Source organism: Peromyscus californicus, unplaced genomic scaffold, assembly GCF_007827085.1.
Source record: "Peromyscus californicus insignis strain IS unplaced genomic scaffold, ASM782708v3 Scaffold_13__1_contigs__length_99412109, whole genome shotgun sequence".
NCBI classification, from domain to species: Eukaryota; Metazoa; Chordata; class Mammalia; order Rodentia; family Cricetidae; genus Peromyscus; species Peromyscus californicus.
In genome coordinates this window covers 23141025-23166331 of record NW_026294424.1, presented here as the reverse complement: position 1 = coordinate 23166331, position 25307 = coordinate 23141025, and the positions used below count along the sequence as shown (strand labels likewise).

At 40.8% G+C, this 25307-nt stretch overlaps 1 protein-coding gene across 2 annotated transcripts in view; it reads right to left on the bottom strand.

Annotated features, from left to right (window-relative positions):
* Rel (REL proto-oncogene, NF-kB subunit) overlaps positions 1 to 24036 on the bottom strand; it is a 34977-nt gene extending 10941 nt beyond the window's left edge. For both annotated transcript variants that reach the window (XM_052734669.1, XM_052734670.1), the window contains exons 1-5: positions 23662 to 24036; positions 12417 to 12559; positions 7993 to 8141; positions 4252 to 4343; positions 430 to 570 (exon numbers count right to left, since the gene is read on the bottom strand). In XM_052734669.1, coding sequence (XP_052590629.1) covers positions 430 to 570; positions 4252 to 4343; positions 7993 to 8141; positions 12417 to 12559; positions 23662 to 23671 — 535 coding nt within the window. In that variant the 5' untranslated portion in view covers positions 23672 to 24036. The remainder of the gene's footprint in view (positions 1 to 429; positions 571 to 4251; positions 4344 to 7992; positions 8142 to 12416; positions 12560 to 23661) is intronic.
* Positions 24037 to 25307: the final 1271 nt, after the last annotated feature.

Sequence of the window (25307 nt, the reverse complement as noted above, 5' to 3'; positions counted from 1 at the left end):
GTCTTTAAAATGCACACATAAACATATATATTTCATTATAATTTGTTTACAAAAAGAAAAAGAGAAGGAACTGAACCAAATACTCTTTAACTGGGTAATGATTTCTTAAAATTAATATATAGCCATATAAAAAATATGCTGCCGGAAAAGGTGGCACATGCCTTTAATCCCAGCACTTGGACGGCAGAGGCAGGCAGATAGATCACCACATCTGGCTTCTTTTTGTTTCTTGAGACAAGGTCTCACTGTGTAACCCATAATGCCTTCAAACTTTATCCTCTTACTCAGACTTCTGATTGCTAGAATTACATACACAGCCACCATACCTGCCTAACATACTCCTTTTCTAATTAAGAAAATACTTCAAATTTTTAACAGCTAAGGAATGACAAGCCAAGAGCACAGACGTGAGAGAACTAGAGCACTTACGGTTGTCATAGATCGGGTTGGAAACAACGGGGGGAAGAGCAGTCGTCAAGTTACCGTGCTCGTCAGGAAGGAACACTTGAAAGCACAGCCTCACCACATTCAGGTCGCAGTCTTCAATGTCCAGCAGCTGCTGTTCAGGGACTGAACAGCACAACGTGATTTTTAGAATGTCGGACAGTTACGTGATACAAAGTCCTGTTCTTTCTCTCTGCCCATAATGTCCAATAACCTCAAGCAGCACTGAAATCTGCACAAAGCTAGGGTGGTACACGTCTCAGAGCAGCTTTCCTATCACACAGTCACTATCTAACAGCACATGCTACAGACAGCCATGCTCAGGGAGGAACTAGGTCAGGAACCTGGAACCTAAGGGCAGAATCACAAACCGACAACCACAAATTAAAAATCTTAATTCTGGAAACAGGTTATAGACCCCAGGAAATAGGCATTCTTCATTTAACATAGTATTTGGCCCGGTCTGTAATCACCTTCTAAATTTGGCAAGAATCATCATCCCTGTTTTCACAGGTAAGACATTGATTTAAAGAGAGGAAATTATTTGTCCAAAATTTCATAGCTAAATGGTAGAGTGAACTTTGAACCAGAGGGCCATACTAACTGTACACCAATGCTTTAGAGATGAAATGTAAAGAAGATATCAGATGGTGTAAGCTTTTAAGAAACTTTATGTGTAAGTCAAGTTTGCTTAAAAACAAACAAAATGTACCACAGGGCATTTTTATAGTTGTGAAAAAAATAAAAACTTGTCATAGAATACAGTACAAGAACAGCTTGTTTACATTGATCTTGAAAAGAAACCCTCTAATCCCAGCACTCGGGAGGCAGAGGCAGGCGGATCTCTGTGAGTTCGAGGTCAGCCTGGACTACAGAGTAAGTTCCAGGAAAGGTGCAAAGCTACACAGAGAAACCCTGTCTCAAAAAAACCAAAAAAAAAAAGAAAAAAAGAAAAGAAACCCATTTCTAAAATAAAATATTGCTGCCTTTGAAATAATATTTTAAACCTATAGCAATAAACTGTTACTAATATATGCCATATTTTAAAAGCATGATATTTGTTAAATTATGTGAAAAATTTACTTGGAAAGTAGATTAGTATTAAAATTAAAATACTAAATGTGAAAAACAATTAGCCAAATTCCCCAGTCTTATAGGGAACAACCAATAAAAAACATATTTCACACAATGCCAGTCAGTCAGTCTCAGGAGTTACCCTGACACTGAAATGTACTCCAGTATCAGCATTCTTAAGCCTAACCTTTGAGTCTATAAAAACATGTCTGCACAACTAGAAAGGTCAAAGTCGGCTGAGAGAGATGATTCTGTCGGCAAAGTGGCAAAGTTCTGCAAGCACAAGGTCCTGAGTTCGACTCCCAAACCATGTACAAAAGCCAGGTGCAGTACTGAGGTTTATAATGCTAGTGCAGGGAAGGCAGAGCCGGTGGACCCTCGCAGACTTGCCAAGCTCTAAGCCAGTGAGAAGCCCTGTTTCAGAAAAGACAATGCCTGAGGAACAGCATCTGAAGCTGTCCTCTGACTCCATACCATGTACCTTCTCCCACAGTTAAGAAAAAAAGGGGGGAGTCAAAATTTTATTTTTAGAATACAGAAGTTACCTAACACTAACATGGTTTTTAACCATGTTTCTTTCCCATCTGTGGCACAACATGATTAAAAACTACTGACATCAGGAATCATAAGTGATATCAGGATTCCGAGTAAAGGCTGAAAACTCAACTAATAACTGCTTTGTGTTGTACATGGCTGTGTGTGAAAAAGCACACATGTGGAGGACAGAGATCAATACTGGGTGTCTTATTTACTTGTCGTCACTTGATTTTTTTGAGACAGGGTCTTTCACTGAACCTCCAGCCCCAGAAATCCCCCTGTAGCCACCTCCCCAGTGTTGGGAGTACCTGGCTGTTTTCAAACGGGCACTAGGAATGACACTCAGGTCTTCATGCTCGGCAACAAGCACTTACTTACAGAGCCCTATTCCCAGCCCTGAGCTAATTCTACAAAGTCTCATTCTGGACTAGAAGAAACATCCCTTTTCTCTAAATCAGTGCAGCACTAGATCTGAACTTGGGTTTTTATCTTACGTGATCATCATTTACATGTGCTGCTTCTATCCTATTAATAAGGCAAAGTTTTATGAGCTCAGAATGGGTGTCACATCTTTGTATTTTCACTAAACATTGAAGATAAAAGTTTACATATAATGGGTATTCATTACATTTCTTCAATTAATAAGTGACTAATGGCTCAAATAGAATACAAGGTTATCCGCAGCTACATAGTGAGTTTGAGGATGCAATCTCAAGTAGCCATGTGTGCTCCACCATGCCTAGACCCACAAAACTATTTAAGCAGCTACACAGGACTTTAGGATGAAGACTTTTTTCAAGTAAGCATTACTGCATCCACTCTGGCAATCATTTATCTGTTTAACAATATAGAATGCTAAGAGGTACCAGATGCCATACCCAAATAGTGTCATAAACAATAAACAATAAATGCTTGGGAGCAGGGAAAGCAGCTCAGCTGGCAGAGTGCTTGTTTAGTACACAACGAAACCTTGACTTCAGTCCCTAGCAATGCATAACCAAGTGTGACGATGACCCCAGTACTGAGATGTGGAGGCAGGAGGATCAGAAAATGCAAGTCATTCTTGGCTATACAGTGAGTTTGAGACCAGTCCGAAATTCTCGAGACCCTGTCTCAAAAACAAAAACAAAAACAACAAAAAAGAACAAATGCTTAAACTGGGCATGGTATTAGGTGCCTATAATTCCAGCAGGAGGGAGACTTGAGAGAAGAGGATAGATATGGCATCGACGTCAGTCTGTGTTATATGGTAAAGCCCTGTCCCCAAAACAATAAGTTAAAAATAAAATGGTTACTAAGTGTTATTACCAATAAAATGTGCTAAACAGCAAGACATATTTTGTCAATACAAAAAGTAATACAAAATATTTTGAAGGGCTAGAGAGATGCCTCAGTGCTTAAGAGTACTTATTGCTCTTGCAGAGGACCTGGGTTTGGTTCCCAGCACCCACATAATGACTCACAACCATCTGCAACTCAAGTCCCAGGGGATCCGATACCCTCTTCTGACCTTCAAGAGTACCAGGTACACATGTGGTGCATGTATACACATGCAGGCAAAACATTCATACACAGAAAAACTAAAGAAGTCTAACAAATATTCTCAGTGGCCAGGTATGGTGTTGCATGCCTATAATGAATGACAGAACTTGGGAGGCAGAGGCAGGGACAAGGGCAGCCTCAGCAAAATAGTAATTCAAGTCAGCTGGGCCTTATGAGATTCCTATTAAAAGACAGCTGTGGGAGACCGAGGGAAGAAAGTCCATGGTGCCTATTCAGCTCTCAGAGAGAAGAGTGAGGACTGTTTGCTGGACCGTGCATAAGGGAGAAGCACATTCAAAGAGAACAAATCAGAACACCTGGAGAAGGCTTTCGTTTTCCTTTTGTTTTAACCAGGCATGATGGCTCACACCTACAGTGCAAGCTTGGGACGCTTATAAGGGAGGACTGCTGGGAGTTCAAGGTCAGTCTGCCATATGTAGTAACAGACCAGTCAGAGCTACAAAGGAAGATCTTATGTCAGAATAAACAATAAGAAAGGGGAGGGGAGGCTTCCTCAAAGAAAACAAAGACACTGTCTACTTAAATCCACGTGATTCCTCAGGTACAAATATAAGTCAACAAGTAGAATTATAATATAATAGAAATCACAGTCCATCGATATCTAAATAGTAGAAATTATAACAAAATACTTACCATTGAAAGGGTTGATTCCTGCACTTATTCTTAAAATAATAGCTTCTTTCACCTCTTTTTTCTTTACACACCGAATACCCAAATTTTGAAAACTAAAAGCAAAAAAATGAAACTTTCAAAACCACATCATAGTTAAACAAAAATATGACAGAAATCAAACATACTCAACACCGAGAAGTCACCTTCCTGTCAAATCCAGCTACTAGATCATGAGTCCTATTTCTAATTGTGATAATGAAGATACAAGAGTAATGAAAAGTAGAACTGTCTAAGAGAATTGTTCATAGAAAAACAGGGCACATGGTGGCACACGCCTTTAGTCCCAGCACTAGGTGGAGGCAAGTGGATCATCCTTAGTTACCTAGCAAGTTTGAGGCTAGCCTAGACTATGGGAAACCCTGTCTCAAAAGACAAAACCAAAGAAGTATATATAGTACTGTATCACTTTAAATATACTGTTTTATATCTTACCAATATGCCTAGTCAAATATACCAAGGTACACAAACATTAAAAAAAATCAAAAAGCAAAATTTCACCTTCCAAACAAATTCATGATCAATTCTCTAAAATTTGTGTATCAAGAGGTGCAAAGACAGCCAGACCCTGAAATTGGAAGGTATGTTTTGCTCCTAGAGCAGTGTTAAACTATATTTTTAAAAGATGATATAGGAGTGGCTACTGCATTAAAAAAACTGTATACATTCTGGAACTTAAAAGTCAAATAATTAGAGATGAACATCAGTATTCCTGGCTTCGTGAACATTTTAGAGGTTTGGCAGCATCCGGGCACAGGGACAGTTGGGTAGAGATAAGCACCTGGGCTCCATTTATGTACAGTTCTTCATTCTAATGAGAGACCTGGCTGGCCTTCTTATATTTGACTCCTCTGTCCTTTATGCTGCCTCCCTAGCTCATCACTGAAAAGTGTATCATTAAATATACCAAGTCACAGCAAGCAGCTCTACAGTGTCTTGCTGTGTACTCTAGGCTGGCCTCAAGGTTTTTCAGATTATAGAATACACTTTATGCCATGTTATAGGATTACAATAAAAGGAGTAAAGTGGTTTTTGTTAGAGAGCTTTAATACTAACAATATTTAGCAACAGTTTAAAAGGTCATTTATGGAAAACTCCTCAATAGCTACAAATATTACTCATTTGCATATGTGTAATACAGATGATGGTGGGGGAACTCCCCTACCACCCCCCAGTCATACGTGTTCCCACATGGAAAAACCATGACATCATTTGAGATGGGTGGGTGTGAATAAGGAAGCAAAACTCAACGATAAGAACGTCTTATTTCTCCACGTTTGGCCCTGGAGCTCCCTGGTCCACCCGACCCCACACTCATGCTGCCTTTACGTTCATGCTTCATGCTTGGCACTCACACCTGTGGCTTCAATCAGCACCTAAAATAACTCGGCCATTTCCTTCCTCCAATAACAAAAAATAAATAAGTTATGAATTCTTAATCCTTTCTTGAAATCCTGTAACAAAATAATTCTTTCTCAAAAAGAAAGATTGAAAGAGTCTTCGTGTGTTTTTTCAGTTTTTCTCTAATAAAAGGTTTAAAAGAATTCTTCACTCTAATATACACTACTTGGTTTTGTTTCATTTGAATAATCCCATCTGCTATGCACAGAATATTAAAAGTAATGGGGGTGTTAACTCAGGAGTATAGTACTTGTCTAGTTCATGACACCCTGGGATCAACCCCAACACTAGAAGAAAGAAGAGAATGAAGAAAAAACTGTGACTTAAGGAAATCAAGGACCATTAGGGTATTTGGTTCATTCTCCCATTTACTCCTTCACAGTTATTCAACACATTCTGGAGTTCCAGCTGTGCATTAAAACTCCAGAAAGGAATGGAGATGTACAATATCTCCTCCTTTCATGGAACCTTAGTGTCTGGATGCGGGATTGGCAAACTCTAATTCATGGGCCAAATTCAGCATACAGCTGTTTTTGCAAATAAAGTTAGAATTGAAACACAAACATGTTCATACACTCACATATCATCTGTGGCTGCTTTCCTGCAGCAATAGCAGGGCTGAGTAGGACACAGAGTCCAAATGGCTTATAAAGCCTATGATACTACTAGCCATTTACAGAAAAAACCCTGCCAGCTCAAGTCTGGGGAACTACTAAATAATCACATGCAAAAAACCACTCAACTGAATCATAACAAGTTTTATGAAGGTAAACATAATTTTTAGAAAGGAGCATATAACGGGATCAATTCAAGGTGAGCAGGCAGGCTTCCTGTGGGAAGTGATAATGTGAACTGAACTAGGAAGACGAAAGGAACAGATCATGAAAAGAGCACTTTGAGCAGAGGAAACTAAGAATCCTCTCAGGACTGCAATGTAAGATCTGAGGTGCACGCCTTTAATCCCAGCACTCAAGAGGCAGTGGCAGACGGATCTCTGAGTTCAAGGACAGCCAGGGCTACACAGAGAAACCCTGTCTTGAAATACTCTCCCAGCCCCCCCAAAAAAGATTAGAGACACAGAGATGAAAACACAGGGGCCATATGAAGAACAGCCAGAAAACTAAATGAAAACAAGCTGTCTTCACAGAAGTCAGAAAGAGTATTTCAAGACACCAACGGCTGAAAGTTTAAACACTGCTGGAAGTTCAAGTGATGCAGGCAGTAAGATTTTTGTCAAATGCACATGTTTGTGTTTTGTGTTATTACTATTAGTAAGAGGAACTTTTTGGGAGACAATGTCTTGCTGTGTACTCCACGCTGGCCTCAAATTTTTTCATAGATTATGTAGAATGAAGAGATAAATCACAACATAAAATATATTGTCTTTACTTTCAGTAATTATAAAGAAGTACCTATCTAAGCATGGTAATGCATGCTTACTTATAATGCCAATACTCTGGAGGCTGAGGCAGGAGGATCACTACAAGTTGGAAGCTAGGCTGAGCTACACAGTCAAAACTTAGAGGATAAGAAATGGTAGACATATAGCTCAGTTGTCAGATGGCTAGCCTAACGTTACAGCAGTCTGTCTTGCGTTCAGTCTGCATAAACTGAGGTGGTGTCTCACGGCTATGACCTCACACCTGTGCTCTCAGTACCCGGGACCTCTGGAAGGCCACCTGACTTATATAAACCCTGTCTCACAGCTATGACCTCACACCTGTGCTCTCAGTACCCGGGTCCTCTGGAAGGCCACCTGACTTATATAAACCCTGTCTTAAGAAAAAAATAAGAAGAACATAGACTTTTTTAAAGAAGTGATCCTGCTGAGCCAGATATGGTAGTGTAACCTGCAATCTCAGGATTTGGGAAGAGGAGGCAGGAAGAGAAGTTCAGATTCATTCTACACAGCAAGTTTGAGGCCAGCCTAGGCGACATGAGCTGTCTAAACCTCCGACTCTCAAAGAGTCTTCTGCTGACTATCGTGTGGTGCTGCTAATAAAAAAATGAAAGCACAGTTCTAATGCCAATGGTGAGGTGGCTCAGGGGCTAAAGGCATCTGCCATCACACCTGGAGACCGAAGTTCAATCTTCAGAGTCCATATGGTGGAGGAAAGAACCAACTCCACAAGTTGAAACAACTCAGACCTCCACATGCACCCACAGCAATGTGTGTCCCCCCACAGATGAAAAATAAAATTAAAATTTTAAATGTATACTAAATTAAATATGAAATTAATTTTGCTAAAAACTAAAATTATATCCTTGTCCCATTGCCTAAGATGTCTGTGACAGTATACTTACAACAGAGGTCTGCGTTCTGGTCCAAATTCTGCTTCATAGTAGCCATCTCTGCAGTCTTTCCCAACTAAATCATGAGGATGAGGCTTATATGGGTCATTCTTGGTTACTAATGTAATTCTTACTTTTCCTTTTCCATAATAGTTCATAATCTGGAAGGGGAAATTAATTGTACAATCCGTAAGTATATCTTGTTACGAACAGATCTATTAGATGGGTATTGTGGCATATACCTGTAATCTCAGCATTTGGAAGGCAGGATTGGTACAAGTTCAGTGCCAGCTATGGTTACAAACAATACTACCCTGTTTTAAAAGCAAACAAATATAAAGAGCTGATCCACTAAATTCAAGTTCAATTTATATAATGAAGTCAGCACTGAATAAAGTTCAAATATTCAGCAGCTCACTTGAGATTAAAGTTTCCAGAGAATATCATCAGGGAAAACTTACCTTCCAACTCCTGAAATGTTTCTTTCTGCCCTAATTTCATCTAGCTCTATCATCTGGTTATTTATTTTCCTTTTAAAATAGGTAAGCAGGCTGGGCATTGTGGTGCACGCCTTTAATCCTAGCACATTTGAGGCAGAGGCAGGCAGATCTCTGTGAGTTCGAGGCCAGACTGGTCTACAGAGCGAGGTCCAGGACAGCCAGGGCTACACAGAGAAACCCTGTCTCAAGAAATCAAACACAAAACAGGCAAGCTGGGTTGGGGATATTGCTCAGTTGACAGAATGCTTGCTAGCACGCCCAAGGCCCTGGGTTTGATTCCCAGCACCACATTAACCACACTCATGAAGTAGAGACAGCAACATTCAGAAGCTCAAGGTCTTCCTCAGCTGCATGGTTCGTTTGAGGCACCCTTGAGCTATATGAGATCCTGTCTCAAAAATCCTAAATAAGCCGGGCGGTGGTGGCGCACGCCTTTAATCCCAGCACTCGGGAGGCAGAGCCAGGCGGATCTTTGTGAGTTCGAGGCCAGCCTGGTCTACAGAGCGAGATCCAGGAAAGGCACAAAGCTACACAGAGAAACCCTGTCTCGAAAAACCAAAAAAAAAAAAAAAAAAAAAAAAAAATCCTAAATAAATCACATAAGTTGATACCTTTTTTTTTTTTTTTTTTTTTTTTTTTTTTTTTTGGTTTTTCAAGATGGGGTTTTTCTTTGTAGCCATGGCTGTTCTAGGACTCACTCTGTAGACCAGGGTGACCTTGAACTCAGAGATCCTCCTGCCTCTGCCTCCCAAGTGCTGGGATCACAGGTGTGTACCAACACCACCTGACAAGTTGACACATTTTTTCTTTTTAAATCATAGAGCACAAGGAAATACTTAGAGGTTAGGTTCTCAGTGCTTTGCTCTTAGTTACACCTGTCATACCATAAATATGCCTTGAAAACATAGTTAAGCCACACTGGAAATAACATCAAACAGATATGACCCAACTGCCTCTGTCTTCCGAGTTCTGGGATTAAAGACATGTACCACTGTGCCTGGCTGTTTTATATAGTTTATTCTTTGAAAGTTTCATACATTTATTTATACAGTTTATACTGATCATATCCACCTGCTACTATTTCCCTCTTTTTTTAAACAGAATAGTAATCAAAAAATATTTACTGCCTTCCTAGATAAAAGAGAGGTAATTACTCAAAACTACAAAACAGGCAGATGGAGAAAGAATTCAAGCTGTAAAGTGTTTAGGATATGTTGGAACAGAAGAGATACAAAATAATTTTGATGCCTACAGTAGTATGATTTAAGAAGAATTAGGGGCTGGTGAGATGGTGCTGCAGGTAAAGGCACTTGCCACCAAGAAGTGTAATCTCTGGATCTCACTAGTACACAGAGAGAACAGCCCTGTGAAGGGTCCTGTGACCTCTACATGTACACACCACACCACACACACACACACACACACACACACACACACACACACACACACACACAATGGGGGGGGACAGAGGGAGAGAGTCTAAAATAAAAATGTTCAAAAATTAAAACAAACAACAACAACAAGAACAGGGTCCTCTGAGGACACATGCCCATGGAAAAAGCAAGTGGCGAAGGAGGGAAAAGCAGGTTTGAAATCCCCCCTTGACTGCAGCCGCACTATAGAAGACAGAACCGTGGATGTTACTAGTGTCCAGCTGTTCCTCCAGGGAGAGTCAAGGTGACAGGAAAAGCTGGGAATCTTGGGAAGGCTGTGACCATCAAAAGGAGCAAGGGCAGGATCACTGTCTCCTCCCAGGTATCTGAACTATCTCACCAAACAGTCTCTGAAGAACAGGCCGCGGGACTGGCTGCTCATCTGGTTGCACCATCACTAACAGCAAAAAGAGCTCTCAGATGCTGCCTCCAGAGTAATGAGAACGAAGGGGAGCAGGAGACGGGGTCAAGACACATTGGTCTGGAATGTTTTGAATGAAGTCGTAAATAAAATTTAGGGACATTTTTTTAAAGAGGAGTTAAAATGACTCACAAGATTGGAAGAATAGAATTTTTAAGGTAACTTTTCACTACATCTCTTCCATTTGAATACTTAAAAGAACTTAGATAACCCAAATCCATACTGTTGCCAAAAAATGTGATTTAAAATCATGAAGTTAGGGGGCTGAAGTGATAGCTCAGCAACCAAGAGCACTTCCTGGTCTTCCATAGGACCAAAGTCCAGAGCCCAGCATCCATATCAGGCAGATCACAACTGCCCTTAAATTCAGCTTCAAGGGATCTGATGCCCTCTTCTGGCCTCTGTGGACCTCCACCCACATATGCATTTTCACAGATACATACACATCCATATATATCAATAAAATGTTATTTTAAATTCAATTTGTACAGTAGATGGGACAAAAAGCTCCAGGCACACATTATACAATATGGTGACTGTGTACTGTATATTTTTAAAAAGCTAGGAGGACTTGGAATATTTCCATAGGAATGATAAATGTTTGAGGAGCTAAGTATGTTTAACCTGATTTAAGAATTACAAAATGTATACATTATCAAACGTTATATGACATCCCATTAATATTATAATTTCAGCATCTACATATCAGTTAAAACAAAAACGAAAATTTGGAAATCAATATATAACTTGGCAATTTACTTTTTTTTAAACTTTGTAATTCTTCTTAGGTTAGATAAAATAAACTGTAAATAATCTAGTGATTTACAAAGCAGTGATTTCAGATCTAATGATGAAAGATTAAGAACCATTTTTCAAACTCCATTTTGAGATGATGTCTTGCTTTTATCTACACTGGTCTCTGGACCCAAGTAATCCTCCTACCACAGCCTCCCAACTAGATGGGATTTCAGTGGATGATACTGCCCCTGACTAGTTTTAAACTTTGTTTTCATTTATTTGTCGAGACAAGGTTTTAAAAGTCCAGATTGTCCTGGAACTTCTTATGTAGTCCAGGCAGTTCTCAAACTCAAGATCTACCTGTCTTTGCTTCCCAAATGCTTGGATTACAGGCATGTGCTACCACACCAACTCACTATTAAGCTTTTTAATTGGCATTTAAGTGATAAAAATCAGCCAGGCAGAATTGTACATGCCTATAATCCCAGCATGAAGGAAGCAGAGGCAAGAGGGAATATCACTACAAGTTTGGGGCTAGCCATACACACACACACCCCTTACACACACACACACCCTTTACACACACCCCTTACACACACAACCCTTACACACACCCCTTACACACACACACGCACACACACACACACACACACGCACACATACACCCTTTACACACACATACACCTTACACACACACACACCCCTTAAACACAGAGAGAAAAAAGTGATAATTTAGATGATGTCAATAACTCAAGAGTATTGGAAATATGCAATAAAGGTAAGGAAAAAGGAGGGAAAAAGTTTTCCTTATTAATAGCTCCAAGACTAAAAGATTGTTTAGCATATACAATAATTGTCCCTCACCACAATGGACAGAGAATGCTTTTTCCTCACTAGAACCTCTGTGTTTACAAAAGGGATCAGATCCGAAGCTGTCAGTGCACAGTCAGCCCCGTGAACCACCGCAGTTACATTAATACGTGAACTGTAGCAGGAAAGACTCCACATTTTTTAGAGACCTCCCTGCAAACCTAGTTAATGCAAAGCAAGTACAAAGAAAAAACACAGGGGTGGGAGCAAAAGACTGTGGAGGTAACTGTTAAGAAACCAAGCCTTCCACTGTGTGGTGGTGGCACACCCCTTTAATCCCAGCACTCGGGAGGCAGAGCCAGGCAGATCTCTGAGTTCAAAGCCAGCCTGGTCTACAGAGTGAGCTCCAGGACAGCCAGGACTACACAGAGAGACCCTGTCTTGAAACAAACAAAAAAGAAACTGAGCCTTTCATGTGACCGCCACAGTGAAACACGAGCCACCTAAAGGGAGACACTGGAGGAAGCCTGTTACCTGGATAGACGGGTATGTTCGGTTGTTGTCTGTGCTGTGCTCCCCAGGAATGCTGCCTGCTGATCGCCCTTCACATTTGTATCTAAACCGCATTCCCCTCTGTCTCGGCTGTTCAATTATTTCTACGTATGGATTATATCCTCCTGAAAAGTTTAAAAGGATCAGGGCAATGAGATTAGAATACATGGCAATACAATGGATTTTAATGACTTGGGTTTTACAAAACAAAGATCTTTTCCCTTCTCAACATTGAATAATGAAGTTCAAACATAGTCATCATAGATTAGACGAGAATAATACCTTTTCCTATACAAACTGAGCTCTAGGTAGTATTAACACACAGCTGATTAGTGCTTGCTTGCTTAATACCTATAAGCTAATGGCAGTAGTAAGTTCTGAGGAAACCACTTTAGAGTTATTGTCCACATGAGGCCAAGTAGAAGGGTCTTCTCCCAATATTTCCCAAGAAAGGTGAAGAAAATTGGATTCAGAAGTACATTATACTCCAAAACTGAGTAAAATGTGCTTCACTACTTTATTTTAAATTAGATTCTAAGTACATGAAAGGACATTCATTGAAAATTAAAATACACTTAAATCCTTGTATTTGCAAGTCTGGAATACCAAATGATATGTACACAATATACTAAACAAGTCCCAGAAGTGGAAAATTTAGGTTCAACTAAATTTTCACATCAGTTCCATCTGAACCTCCTCCAAAATGTAACATATAATGTGGGTAAAATAAAATAATTTACAGTGTCTTTTTTTTTTTTTTTTTTTTTTTGGTTTTTCGAGACAGGGTTTCTCTGTGTAGCTTTGCGCCTTTCCTGGGACTCACTTGGTAGCCCAGGCTGGCCTCGAACTCACAGAGATCCGCCTGGCTCTGCCTCCCGAGTGCTGGGATTAAAGGCGTGCGCCACCACCGCCCGGCTATACTAAAACAAGTCCCAGAAGTGACTTTAGGTTCAACTAAATTTTCACATCAGTTCCATCTGAACCTCCTCCAAAATGTAACATATAATGTGGGTAAAATAAAATGGTATTAGCCGGGCGGTGGTGGCGCACGCCTTTAATCCCAGCCCTCGGGAGGCAGAGGCAGGCGGATCTCTGTGAGTTCGAGGCCAGCCTGGTCTCCAAAGCGAGTTCCAGGAAAGGTGCAAAGCTACACAGAGAAACCCTGTCTCGAAAAACAAAAACAAAAACAAAAATAAAATAATTTACTTTCCATAACAAATGTAATTCAAAATATGTACCCTCAGGATAAAATACTGATACACACAGCTATCAACTAGTGTGTTGAGTGGAAGAAGCTAAACTAAAACAAGCACACACTATATGATCCACTTGTATGAGACTCTAGAATACGTAAGTCAGTCTACAATGAAATACAGCTGACTACCATTTATTTAAAACCAGCAGATGAGAAAGTTTAGAGGGTGGTGGACATGTTTATTTTTATTGTGTTAAGATATATATGTATATATGTGTAACATACATACATAAACACATTTATTTATTTATTTCCAAGTGTGGTGGACCAGGCCTTTAATCTTAGCTGTCTCAAAAGCAAAGGTAGGGTGATCTCTGTTCAAGACCAGCCTGATCTATATAGCAAGTTCCATGCCAGTCGGGATGGACAAAAAGATACAGTGACTCCCCTCAAAGTCCATCTTTGGGGTCCTAACATGAAGTTTAGGTTTAAATAGAGAATAAGAGTTATGCATAACAATAGTTAACCAGTCTTGGTCATAAAGAGAGCTTGTCTCAAAAATTAAAAATCAAAAAACTGAAAGTTTATATATAATTATTACCTTACAAATAATTAATTGTATATCAATAAAACTTTAAAAGCATATGCATCTTCATCCTTTTTATTAGCCAAATCATGAAATAAAAGTTCAAAAAAGACAACTGTGTTTACAAGTTAGGGTAGGTAACCACGTGCCTTTACTTTAAGAGTATAAATTCCCCAAATCACAAATCCATTTCATTAGGGCTTATTCTCTTAGAATGCAATCTTGAGAAATGGTGAGACAATGGATCTTTTAAATACAGTATGGGACAAGGTCTACACCACCCAGCTACTTCTGTCTTCTTTTCATTCTAGAATTTACTATGTAGGTCCAACTGACCATGGACTTGCAGTGATCCCCCTGCTTCTGTCTCCTGAATGCTATTCTTAAACAAAATAAGATCCAGCAAGAGTCCGGCAAGACCCTGTGTTAATTAAATCTTATTGTTAATGTACTCTGTAAAATATGTGTTAAATTCCTACCGAGTGTCACACACACAAGAGGCAGTCAATGAGCGGTTCTACTGTTACTTCGGATGCTCTCTTGAAGACAGTGGCATCACTATCATCACATCATCACTCTCATACTGCTACCCTAAAGGATGTCTGTCCCGCAGCGAGGCAAACATCACCACTATTAGTGCACAAAACGGGGGAAGGCACTAACAAAATTCTGCAGAAATTATAATAAGAACAAAAGAGGAATCGAACAGTTGAAGAGGGGGAAAATGTAACAAAACAAGAGTGAAAAGACATTCTAGAAAAGGGAAGTAATTGTCTATACAGGTGCATCAATCACCAATGGAAGTGGAATACAATTCCACTCTTAGAAAGAGAACTGAAAGTCCAAACACATTCAGTAATATGTATTCCTTTCCATATGTGGAAAGGAATCAATGCTTTTATTCAAGGAAATCACAAAATCAAATTAGTATACTAGAATAAGAATTCTGATAGTAGTGGATAGACTGAAGAAAAGAGAGAAAATAATCAGTTTAAAGATTACTTGTATATATATACATATATATATGATTTTCTCCTATAAATACATACATATAAAGAGATTAGCAACAACAAAATAGAGCAAATATGACAAACTTTTATAATGAGTTACTTAAAGTTTTAATTTATTTATGGAATTTTCCTTTTAATATTTTTGTGCTATAGTTAATTACAAATAAACGAACTAAGGAAAATGAAACCATAGATGAGTGTAGAGGGAGCTGGAGAGGTAGCTCAGTGGTTAAGAGCATTGGCTGTTCTTCCAAAGGACCCAGGTTCAATTCCTAGCACTCACATGACAGCGCACAACTGTCTGTAACTCCAGTTCCAGGGGATCTGGCATCCTCACACAGACATACATGCAGGCAAAACACCAATGCACAAAAAAATAAATAAAGTAAAAAAAAAAATACTGAGGAGCCTGGATAGTAAATGAAAAATGAGAACATGACAGCTCCTTGGTACAGTTGAGATACGTGTAGAGTACTGTCATATGAGCAACAATGCAAGGAGGTCTGAAATATGGCTATTATAAGAATAAAAGATTATTTAAAAAACACAGGAGTTTGGTACCTAAACATCAAAGACAAATAAATCATTGGTGCTATGGGCTGGGGAGACAGCTCAGTCAGAAAGTGCTTGCCATTCAAAGACAAGCTCCTGAGTTCAATCCCCAGTGCCCACATACAAAGCCAGGCATAGTAGTATACACCGGAAGCCCAGGGCAAGGGGAGGGGGGAGACAGGAGGAACCTTGGAGTTCACTGGCTAGCCAGCCTAGCCTAATGGTTGAGTACTAGGTACCAGTGAACACCCTGTCTCAACAAGATGAACAACTCCTGGAGAACCAAGATAATTAACACCCAAGGTAGTCTCTGGTGCACACATGCATACCTGAACACACACACACACACACACACACACACACACACAATCAATAAATATTTTATATATTTTAATTAAGACCTCTTGTTTTAAATCTATCACTCACTTGCTTATTCAAATGACAGAAAGCAGGCCAAAGACCTGGGTTCAATCCCAGTACTAACAAAAACAAAACAAAAAACCCCAAACAAACAAACAAAAAATCCAACGAGAGAGAGAGAGAGAGAGAGAGAGAGAGAGAGGAAATTTGATTTTAATTCAACCAAGTTCATAATAATTACAGAAAATATAAGCAAATGAATATTTCACAATTTATGCATCATTGTATACGTAATCTTTACATCTCAGTTTTAAATATTTCATACCTTGTATTCTTGTAAGACTATTGGAGAATGTGCATTTCTTTTCAATTGTGTTAAATTCAACATGATTTTTTTACAGTGGCATCTTAAAGAATTTATGTAGTTGAACTAAAAGGTCGAATAAATCCCAGCCACTACTTTTTAAAAGGTGTTTTGGTGGGAAATTGATACAGAATGACACCACTAAAATTAGCTGTTAACTTTTTTTAAGATGTAGAAAAAACACGGTGGAGTCATTTAACCAAGTTATACAAGTTACACATTTCTTTAAACCCGTGAGTGTATTTATGAAATTATGAAATACAAAGAAACATAAAGTTAGTTGTTGAAAAGATTATTTAAAAATATCTTAAAGAACCAGGCGGTGGTGGCACGTGCCTTTAATCCCAGCAGAGGCAGGCAGATTTCTGTAAATTCAAGGCCAGCCTGGTCAACAAAGCAAGTTCCAGGACAGGCTTCAAAGCTACACAGAGAAACCCTGTTTCAAACACACACACACACACACACACACACACACACACACACACACACACACACACACATCTTAAAAGTAGTAAGAATTACCTAAATATTGTCATGTAATATCATGTATTTATATTTATTTTTCCTCTTGTAGAATCTCTTCATTGAGCTGGATGGTGGTGGTGGTGCACTCCTTTAATCCCAGCACAGAGGCAGGTGGATCTCTGAGTTTGAGGCCAGCCAGGTCTACAGGGTGAGAGTTCCAGGAGAGCCAGGGCTACACAGAGAAACCCTGTCTTGAAAAACCAAAAACCAAACAAACAAAAAAAGAAACTCTTCATTAATAACAAGCCTCACTAAAAACCAACTTTCAGAATTTATAGTCTGATTTATACATTTCCCCCAGTAGGAAATAACTTTCCTTTCCTGTAAATCAATGGTTCTCAACCTTCCTAATGCTGTGATCCTTTAATATAGTTCCTCATGTTGTGGTGATCCCCCCGCAACCATAAAATTATTTTGTTGCTACTTCTTAACTGTAATTTTGCTATAATTATGAATCGTAATGTAAATATCTGATATGCAGGATATCTGATATGGGACCCCATAGGTTGAGAAACACTGCTATAAACCAACAATCATAGTATTTTTGTTTACGGCAATTATTCCAAAGGACATCAGTTTAGGGAAGATTAGCTATTGTGTTCTCTATGGTTTTTTTTTTTGTTTGTTTTGTTTTGTTTTTCAAGACAGGGTTTCTCTGTGTAGCTTTGCGCCTTTCCTGGAACTCGCTTTGCAGACCAGGCTGGCCTTGAACTCACAGAGATCCACCTGGCTCTGCCTCCCGAGTGCTGGGATTAAAGGCATGCGCCACCACCGCCCGGCAGTGTTCTCTATGTTCTGAGCCAGGATCTCATTTTAGGGCAGGCCTCTGAGTTGCTCTGTAGCCCAAGCTGGTCTTGAACAAGTGTTGAAATCAGAGGCTCAGCTATCACAGGGCTTCGTACAGAGCTGGGAACCAGATCCAGGGCTCTCAAGTACTGAGCCACCACTCTACCAACTGAGCTACATCCTCCTTTTTTTGAGACAGGGTCTCAAGTAACCCAGGCTGGCCTCAAACTCAATGTATAGCTTGAGGCTTTCCTTGAACTTCTGATCTTCTAGACTCTACCTTCCAAGTACCAGGATTACAGATTTCTGCCACCACACCCAGCTTTGTTATTGAAATAAAGCTACATGTTTTACTTCTTCAAGTTACTGAATGGCAGAAATTATATTACTCACTAAAGCCTTAAATCAGCATCTGTTGGTAGATTAAAATTCCAAAGCTCTTTTGTGTCAGTTATTCAAAAATTAAGGGACTGTATTAATGATTAATCAGTTCCTCCTTATTAGATTCCTCTATAACTGAAAAATTAGTACTTTGTGGGCACTAGAGTGATTACACCTTCATGCTTCCTCATAGCTGTTCATATGTTGGTTGAATTATATCTATGACTTTTAAAACCCTCCTAGCTATGAAATCGTTTATATTATGTATCAGAACAATGAGCCAATCATGTCCTTCCTCAGTACTGCTTTGCAATGCCATTCCTCTTGAAGATAAAAAAAAATGCAAAAATGTAGTCCTCAATGGAGAGGAAAAAGGGAAAATTACAAATCAGGGAATCTTAGGGAAAATAAATATTCTTAACTAAGATTACTGAAAGTCACTACAGTTTTTTAAAGCACAGAAATGTTTTCAAAATCGTTTCTAAACAATTTAATTTTTTTAACCAGGACAATGTAAAGTGAGGATTGAACCCTATATTTTGAATTGCATTGTAAATGTTAATACCAGCTAGAATAACCTCTGAATTACAGCTAAAATGCCTGCAATATACTTAAGATTTCATGTGCACTCAGGCAAAAAGGAATGCTCTTTGAAAACATTGAGCCTATTTACTTTTCTCTTTACTATTTACTAATTTTTACTATTTATTTCCTCTTACTATTTATTAATTACTATTTATTACTTACTAATGTACTAATTTCTATTTACTAATTCAAGTATGAGATTTTAAAATTAAAAAGAAATTACATTAGAAATAAAATAATTGTCAAATTACATGTAAAATAGGCATACCCACTAAAATATTATTGCTAGAATTAGAAACCAGAATTGAGTACACAATAAGAATATGTTAATTACATATACTAATTAAAACACACATATAGGTATTTCTCACTGATCCTCTTAACTTTAATCTTCATAAAGAGAACTGGTGTTATTAACTCACTTTAGAGATGGTAAAACTAAACTTCAAAATAATATGAAATTGTGAGAAAAAGATTATTATTCTATTATATTTTTGTTTGTTTATCTTTTGAGACAGTCTCACTGTGTGGTCTGGCTGTCCTGGAACATGCTTAATAGACCAGATTGTCCTTGAACTCAGAGAGCTGCCTGCCTCTGCCTCCCAACTGTTGGGATTAAAGGAATGCAGCATTATGCCTTGTCATACACACATATATGTACAGTAACAATTTTTAATAATATATCAGTGAAGAAATCATAATCTAAGAAACTAACAAATCTACCTACCAAGTAGATGTCTTCTGGGTCTATGACCACAGAAGAGATATGAAAAGAATGATAAAGAGTGAAACTATTCCATGAGATTTTTTTTGTTGAAAGAACAAAAAAAAAGTCATAGGAATCATGAAACTGAAGACAACCATGTTTTTGAATAAAATCAATTACTTTATTTATGTAACAAAAAGGCAGTTCAGCATAAAATCACAATAACAGATATGGCTATAACCTATCATCTAAAAATCAATACAGCTATCTTAGGAACATAAGGCAAATATTTAGATTCAAAGTAGTCCCTGGAACAAGTCTGTCCACCTAGGCAGCTTTTCCAAACCATAAGTCATACCCTAACCTCACAGAGATCTGAAGAGAAATGTAGCTCTTCAAGAACAAAGCCCAGACAGATTTCTGAAAAAGCCTTCCAAATTAGTCTAAATTCTCTGAAGAACAAGTGCCCTGAAACACGAAGTAAAAACAACCATGCACGTTACTCAGGGAAGCAACCCAAAGTTCAGATCCAAGTATGGACAGGGTGATGGGTAAAGCAGGCAAACAGCCAGAGTTAGCAGTCGTTCTTTTCTCTCTTCCACTCACAAAGAAAAGCTTATTCAACTGGAACCAAGAAGACATTCTGAAGACAGCTTTTGATTGCTTTTTCTAACAGTAGTATTCATAACTGCTACCAGCACCTTATTTTTTACAATATGGCACACAAATGATGGTCATGCTATCCAGGGTCGAGAACAGCTGACCAGAGACGCCTCTCTCACAGGAATCCTAGGTAAGAGGCTTTGCCTGGGATGCAAGGGAGCAAACAGCTAATAACCATACCCTTCCAAACATCATCACTATTCATTCTGGAAAAGAGTAATTAAGAGTATCCCTTTTTCCTCCAGACAGGTCTATCAAAGCTATGTCAAGCCAGACCTGGTCACTCACACCTGAAATTCCAGCACTCAGGAGGCTGAGGCAGGAGAATCAGGGGTTTAAGGTCATCATAGCTACAGAGCTATCCTTGTTACGTGAGATCCTATCTGAAAAAACAAAACTGTAAACACATAAATATTATAAACATATAAATCTATATTAAAAATTCAATATAACCAGCTGACTTTTAACCAGGAGGAATTCAACTGATGTATGTACCACAAGGCAAATCAAAGCGAAGTAAACGCTTTGCAGTAAGATTTCACTGCATGGGTACAGGAAAAAAACAAATCCTAAGGTTTTTACCTGCTAGAATGAAAAAGTAATGTTTAGTCTTTCCTAGAATAAAAAGTACAGGGCAGCATCAAAATCATCTCTATTAAGATTTCAGGCTTAAAAATACAAGAGATTCAGTTAAATACAAATTTCATTGAACAATTACTTTTGGGTAAATATATCCTCCTTCCCAATGTTCAGACCATGTGCTCATAAACACAATTACGCAGAAAACACAGATGGGGGAACATTGAGACAAAATATATTCTGAGTCCCTTAAACTGTATTTGAGAAAGAGACCACACACCCTGTGTTCCCAATTATGATTGTGCCTCCTGGCCACTTTCTCCACTCATTCTCTTCATTATCCATCACTAATTTTGATAACACCTTTATCTCTTTTTCATGTGTTTCGTTTCCGAAATATCTGCATTTGTGAGCAGTCTTACTTAAAAAAAAAAAAAAAAGGAAGTCATTTGTTGCAGCTAACCACTCCTAACTTCCAGCTCTATTATTAAAGTGTAAGCTGTCTCTCAGTTACATTCACTTTTATTAGGGGAAGAAAAGGTTATCTTGAAATTCACATACAAAAAGTTGGTGAGTAGCATGGTCTACAAAAATAAATTCTTCCTGTACTTCTTGTTATGTGATACAACAGAGTCATACTAAAGAAAAAATGTGACTAAACACAAACTTTCTAAAATTTAAAAAGAACATTTCATCAAAGATGTACGTATTAATCATTAGTAACCACAGTATGTGCCACACAAGGTAACTGTGCCCCCCTCATTTTGTTCTTTTATGAAATAATGAAAAATTTTAAATATGTACATAAGGCATCTAAAAGTAAACAGAATAGAATCACAAGAATAATGACTTTGTCTGCTACAATTAATCATCTCAAAAGGCTAGATAGAATCAAAGCACAGTATTTTTAAAAGGTCAATGAAAACAGCTTAATGGCTAGCTAAGAAGTCATAATTTGCTAATTTACCTAAGCAGTAGTTAGGATCATCATATAAAATCCTGTCTACTTGTGGCATTTACATAATTCTGCTTACGAGATTGTGATCTATGATACTTTTACATTATAAGCACCACCTATTCAATTACACAAACCTATTTACATATGACATCCGGAGAGAAATGAACAAATGATCTTAAATGCTTGGTAATCAATAAGAACACTGTTTGAGGTTTCAATGTCATATTACAAAAAGAGTCTAAATTAGTGATAAATTGAGCAAATTTTGTTGCTCTTAACTTACTATTCCAAATGGAATGGGGATTTTTAAACGTATTTCACATTTTTTCTCTATATGGTCTTTACACCTGATAATGTAGCCAGACTCCTTTAAACTATAAGTTTGCCTAGAAGTTTCAAATAACTGAATTACAAGTTAGATGACATGATGTATTTTAAATAGTCTCATTTAGTGCAACCCTTGATTTAAAAAAAAAAAAAGCAAGAAGATAACGACACTACAACTTACAGATTTATTTTCTTTTGTTTGTTGGTTTTTTTCCTGACAGTACTGAGAATCGAACTCAGGGCTTCACAGAAGCTGAGCAAGCCCACTATCACAAGCTACAACACGAACACAACTTTTAAATTCTTGCCATTTCTTTAAAAATTCCCCCTTTTAATTTTGGGAATCACTTTTATAACAGCACAAATTATGTGTCCTTAGACAAATTTCAATTGTATCACATTTTAAAATCATAGCTGTCTTACAGTACTTTATGAAATAATTTTTCTCTTGAAAAAATGTCAAGCATTACGTTCATGTACTATATTAATAAAATCTTGCTGAGTAGACAAGGGCAGAGATGTTTTACTTAACAAAGCTTGACACGCCACAACTTTCATACAAAATCTCTTGTACTTTTAATCTGAACATGAGTTAAATTTACGAATTTACAAGTTTACCTGAAAGTCTCGGTTCATTTAAATGGGTAAAGAGAAAGTTGAAATATTTTAAACTACACTTGTTTTCTCATGAAAACCACAGACAAACTGAAATCAAGTGTCATGTGAAACACCCCAGTTTCCTTTACGGCCTACAGCAGGAGCGACGCAATGTTCTGCTCAACTCTTAAAGAGTTCATTAAGCTTTCTACTTCCTCTTCTGTGCCAGACGTCGGCCGCCGCCTGCTCCTCAGTGACCCGCGGGGTCACTGGGAAGATAAGGGTCAGCATCCCGCCGTACCGAAGGTGTGCTCCTAGTTCCCACGGCCCGGAGAGCGCCCACCACCGCCACCCGGGGCTGCTTTAGCTACAGGGCTGTCATTCTAGGCTCGATCCCCTGGCCTGGAAACCGTTTCTGATAAACCTGTTCCCCTCCGAGAAACATTTGCAGTAGGGGATCATATTTCCATCCCCACCAGTTATTTTAAAGCACCATCAAAAACTCGTCTCGCCTTCTTGCTGCCAACAAAAGGTTCGTGCAGGGTTGGGAGTCGAGGAGGTCGACGTCTCTACACGGCCAACTAGACAAGAAATCCCTTCAGCTCGCAGAGGGGGAAAGCTGGTGTTTTCACTCGGAACGGGTTACAACGCCACTGAGGTTTTACAGCCACGCCACGCCGTACAACTGTCAGCCCGGGAGCGGCGAGCTACCGGCTCGGCTGGACTTAAAAAGGAAAGCTCGCCCGCGGGGCGGAGGTTCCTCTTTTCGTTGGAGGGTGGAAAGCGGCGGCGTCCCAGCGCGGGTCTCGATCGCGGCAGCCCTCTGCCGCCCTCACTGAGCTCCCCTCCGGTCGGGAAGCTCGGGGGAGGAGATCGGGTTACGGGGCGCCGCCGCTTTGATTTCGCACGCACACCCCGAAGCGGGCAACTTCTTAAACGGCTGACAATTTGCCAGCCGAGACGACTTGAAAGGCGGAACGCCCCAACTCCAACCCGGGCCCCCCGACAGCTCCTTCCCGGGACCCGCCCGCAGGTGCTCGCCCGGGGACTCACCCGAGGCCATGGCTCGGCTCCGCGCGCCGCCGCCGCCGCCGCCGCAGCTCCCAGCGTCCGGCCAGAGGCTGCCAGCCAGTCAGTCAGCCGGTCGGTCAGTCCGTCCGTCCGCCAGCCAGCCAGCAGTCAGGCAGTCGGTCGGTCGGTCAGGCAGCCAGTCAGGAGGCCGACAGCCTCTGCCGCCGGGACCCGAGTCTTCGGGCCACCCCCGGGCCTCCTCTTCTTTCCCGGCCCGCTCCGGGTTTGCGGCTCACACCTTCCCACCCCTTAATCTTCACGCCGGGTCACTAGTGTCCCGGCTCGCCCTGCCAGGATGCCGCGGCAGGGGCAGGGGGCGGGGCGGACCGCCCAGCGGAACGGGGATTTCCCGCCGCTTGCGTCACTCGCGCCGCCGCCGCCGCCGCCCACCCGGGGCGGGGGGCGGGGCCTCACGGCGGGCGCGCGGGCGCTCCCCCCTCTCCCCTCCCTCCCGGAGCTCCGGCGGCCTGCGCGCTCGCGCGGGGAGCTCCCGGGGTGGGGGCCGCGCGGCGACGGGGGCGCGCCCGAGGAGCCGCGGGCCCCGGAGAAATCCCCCTCCCCCGGTGTCCTTCGCAGCGCCGCCGTAAGCGGAGGGGTGTGCCCGTGACGTCGCGCGGCCGGGCGGCCGGAGGCGGGCCGGGCGGTGCAGCGGGCGCGCTCCTTGGCCGCCCGAGGCCCGCCCGGGGTTTTCGAACGGTGCTTCCCCCCTCTTCCCGATTTCGCACATGCAAATCTTCGCCCCCGCGCCCGAGCTCGCGGCCGGCCGGCCGGCCGGGTGCCCCGAGGGGAAGTGCGGAAGCGCCGGCGCCCGCGTTCGGCTGTAGGGCGCGGGTTTGCATACGGGGACCCCCGCAGTCTGATTTTCCCTCTAGATCGACATTGCGTCTTTTACGAACCAAACGTTCTCAGCCCGGCCGGGCTGCGCGGCGAGGCCGCTGCTCCAGTGTGTGACCGTGAAGATTTGACCGAGATACCCACGACCTAAGCCTGGGCCGAACTGGTAGTGCATTGACGGGTCTGGCGGAATCTTGCTTTGCCTCACTTGCGCATGGCACCTGTCCTCTTGGTCTGTGATGTGTTACCATCTTCATTGTATACACGAGTTGATGGAGGAGGTTTGGAGAAGAAGTAGCTTGTCGGTACTTGTCCTGCGAAGGAAAGGCACGATTTAAGATTACCCAGCCCAAACTGGGTGGTGGTGGCGCACGTCTTTAATCCCAGCACTTGGGAGATAGAGGCAGGTGAATCTCTGTGAGTTCCAGGACAGGCTCCAAAGCTACACAGAGAAACCTTGTCTCGAAAAAACTTAAAAAACAAAAAAACAGATTACCCAGCCCAGTACACTCAAGAGAGCCTGAGGCAGGTGGATTGTCTCAACAACAAAAATAACCCAGGATTATCTGGCTCCGCCCCCTGCGTTCTCCAGTCACTTACTGACTAAAACAAGTATGGAGGGGAAATAGAAAATGGCATCCTGAAGGCTGACAAGGTGGGTGAGGGGGTAACTGCGCTTGCCACCAAGCCCGACAACCTGAGTTCGAGCCATGGAAGGAAGAGAACCAACTTCCTCCGACCTCAGTTGTCCTCTGACCTCCACATGTGCCAGAACGCATGTGCTTGGAAGGACG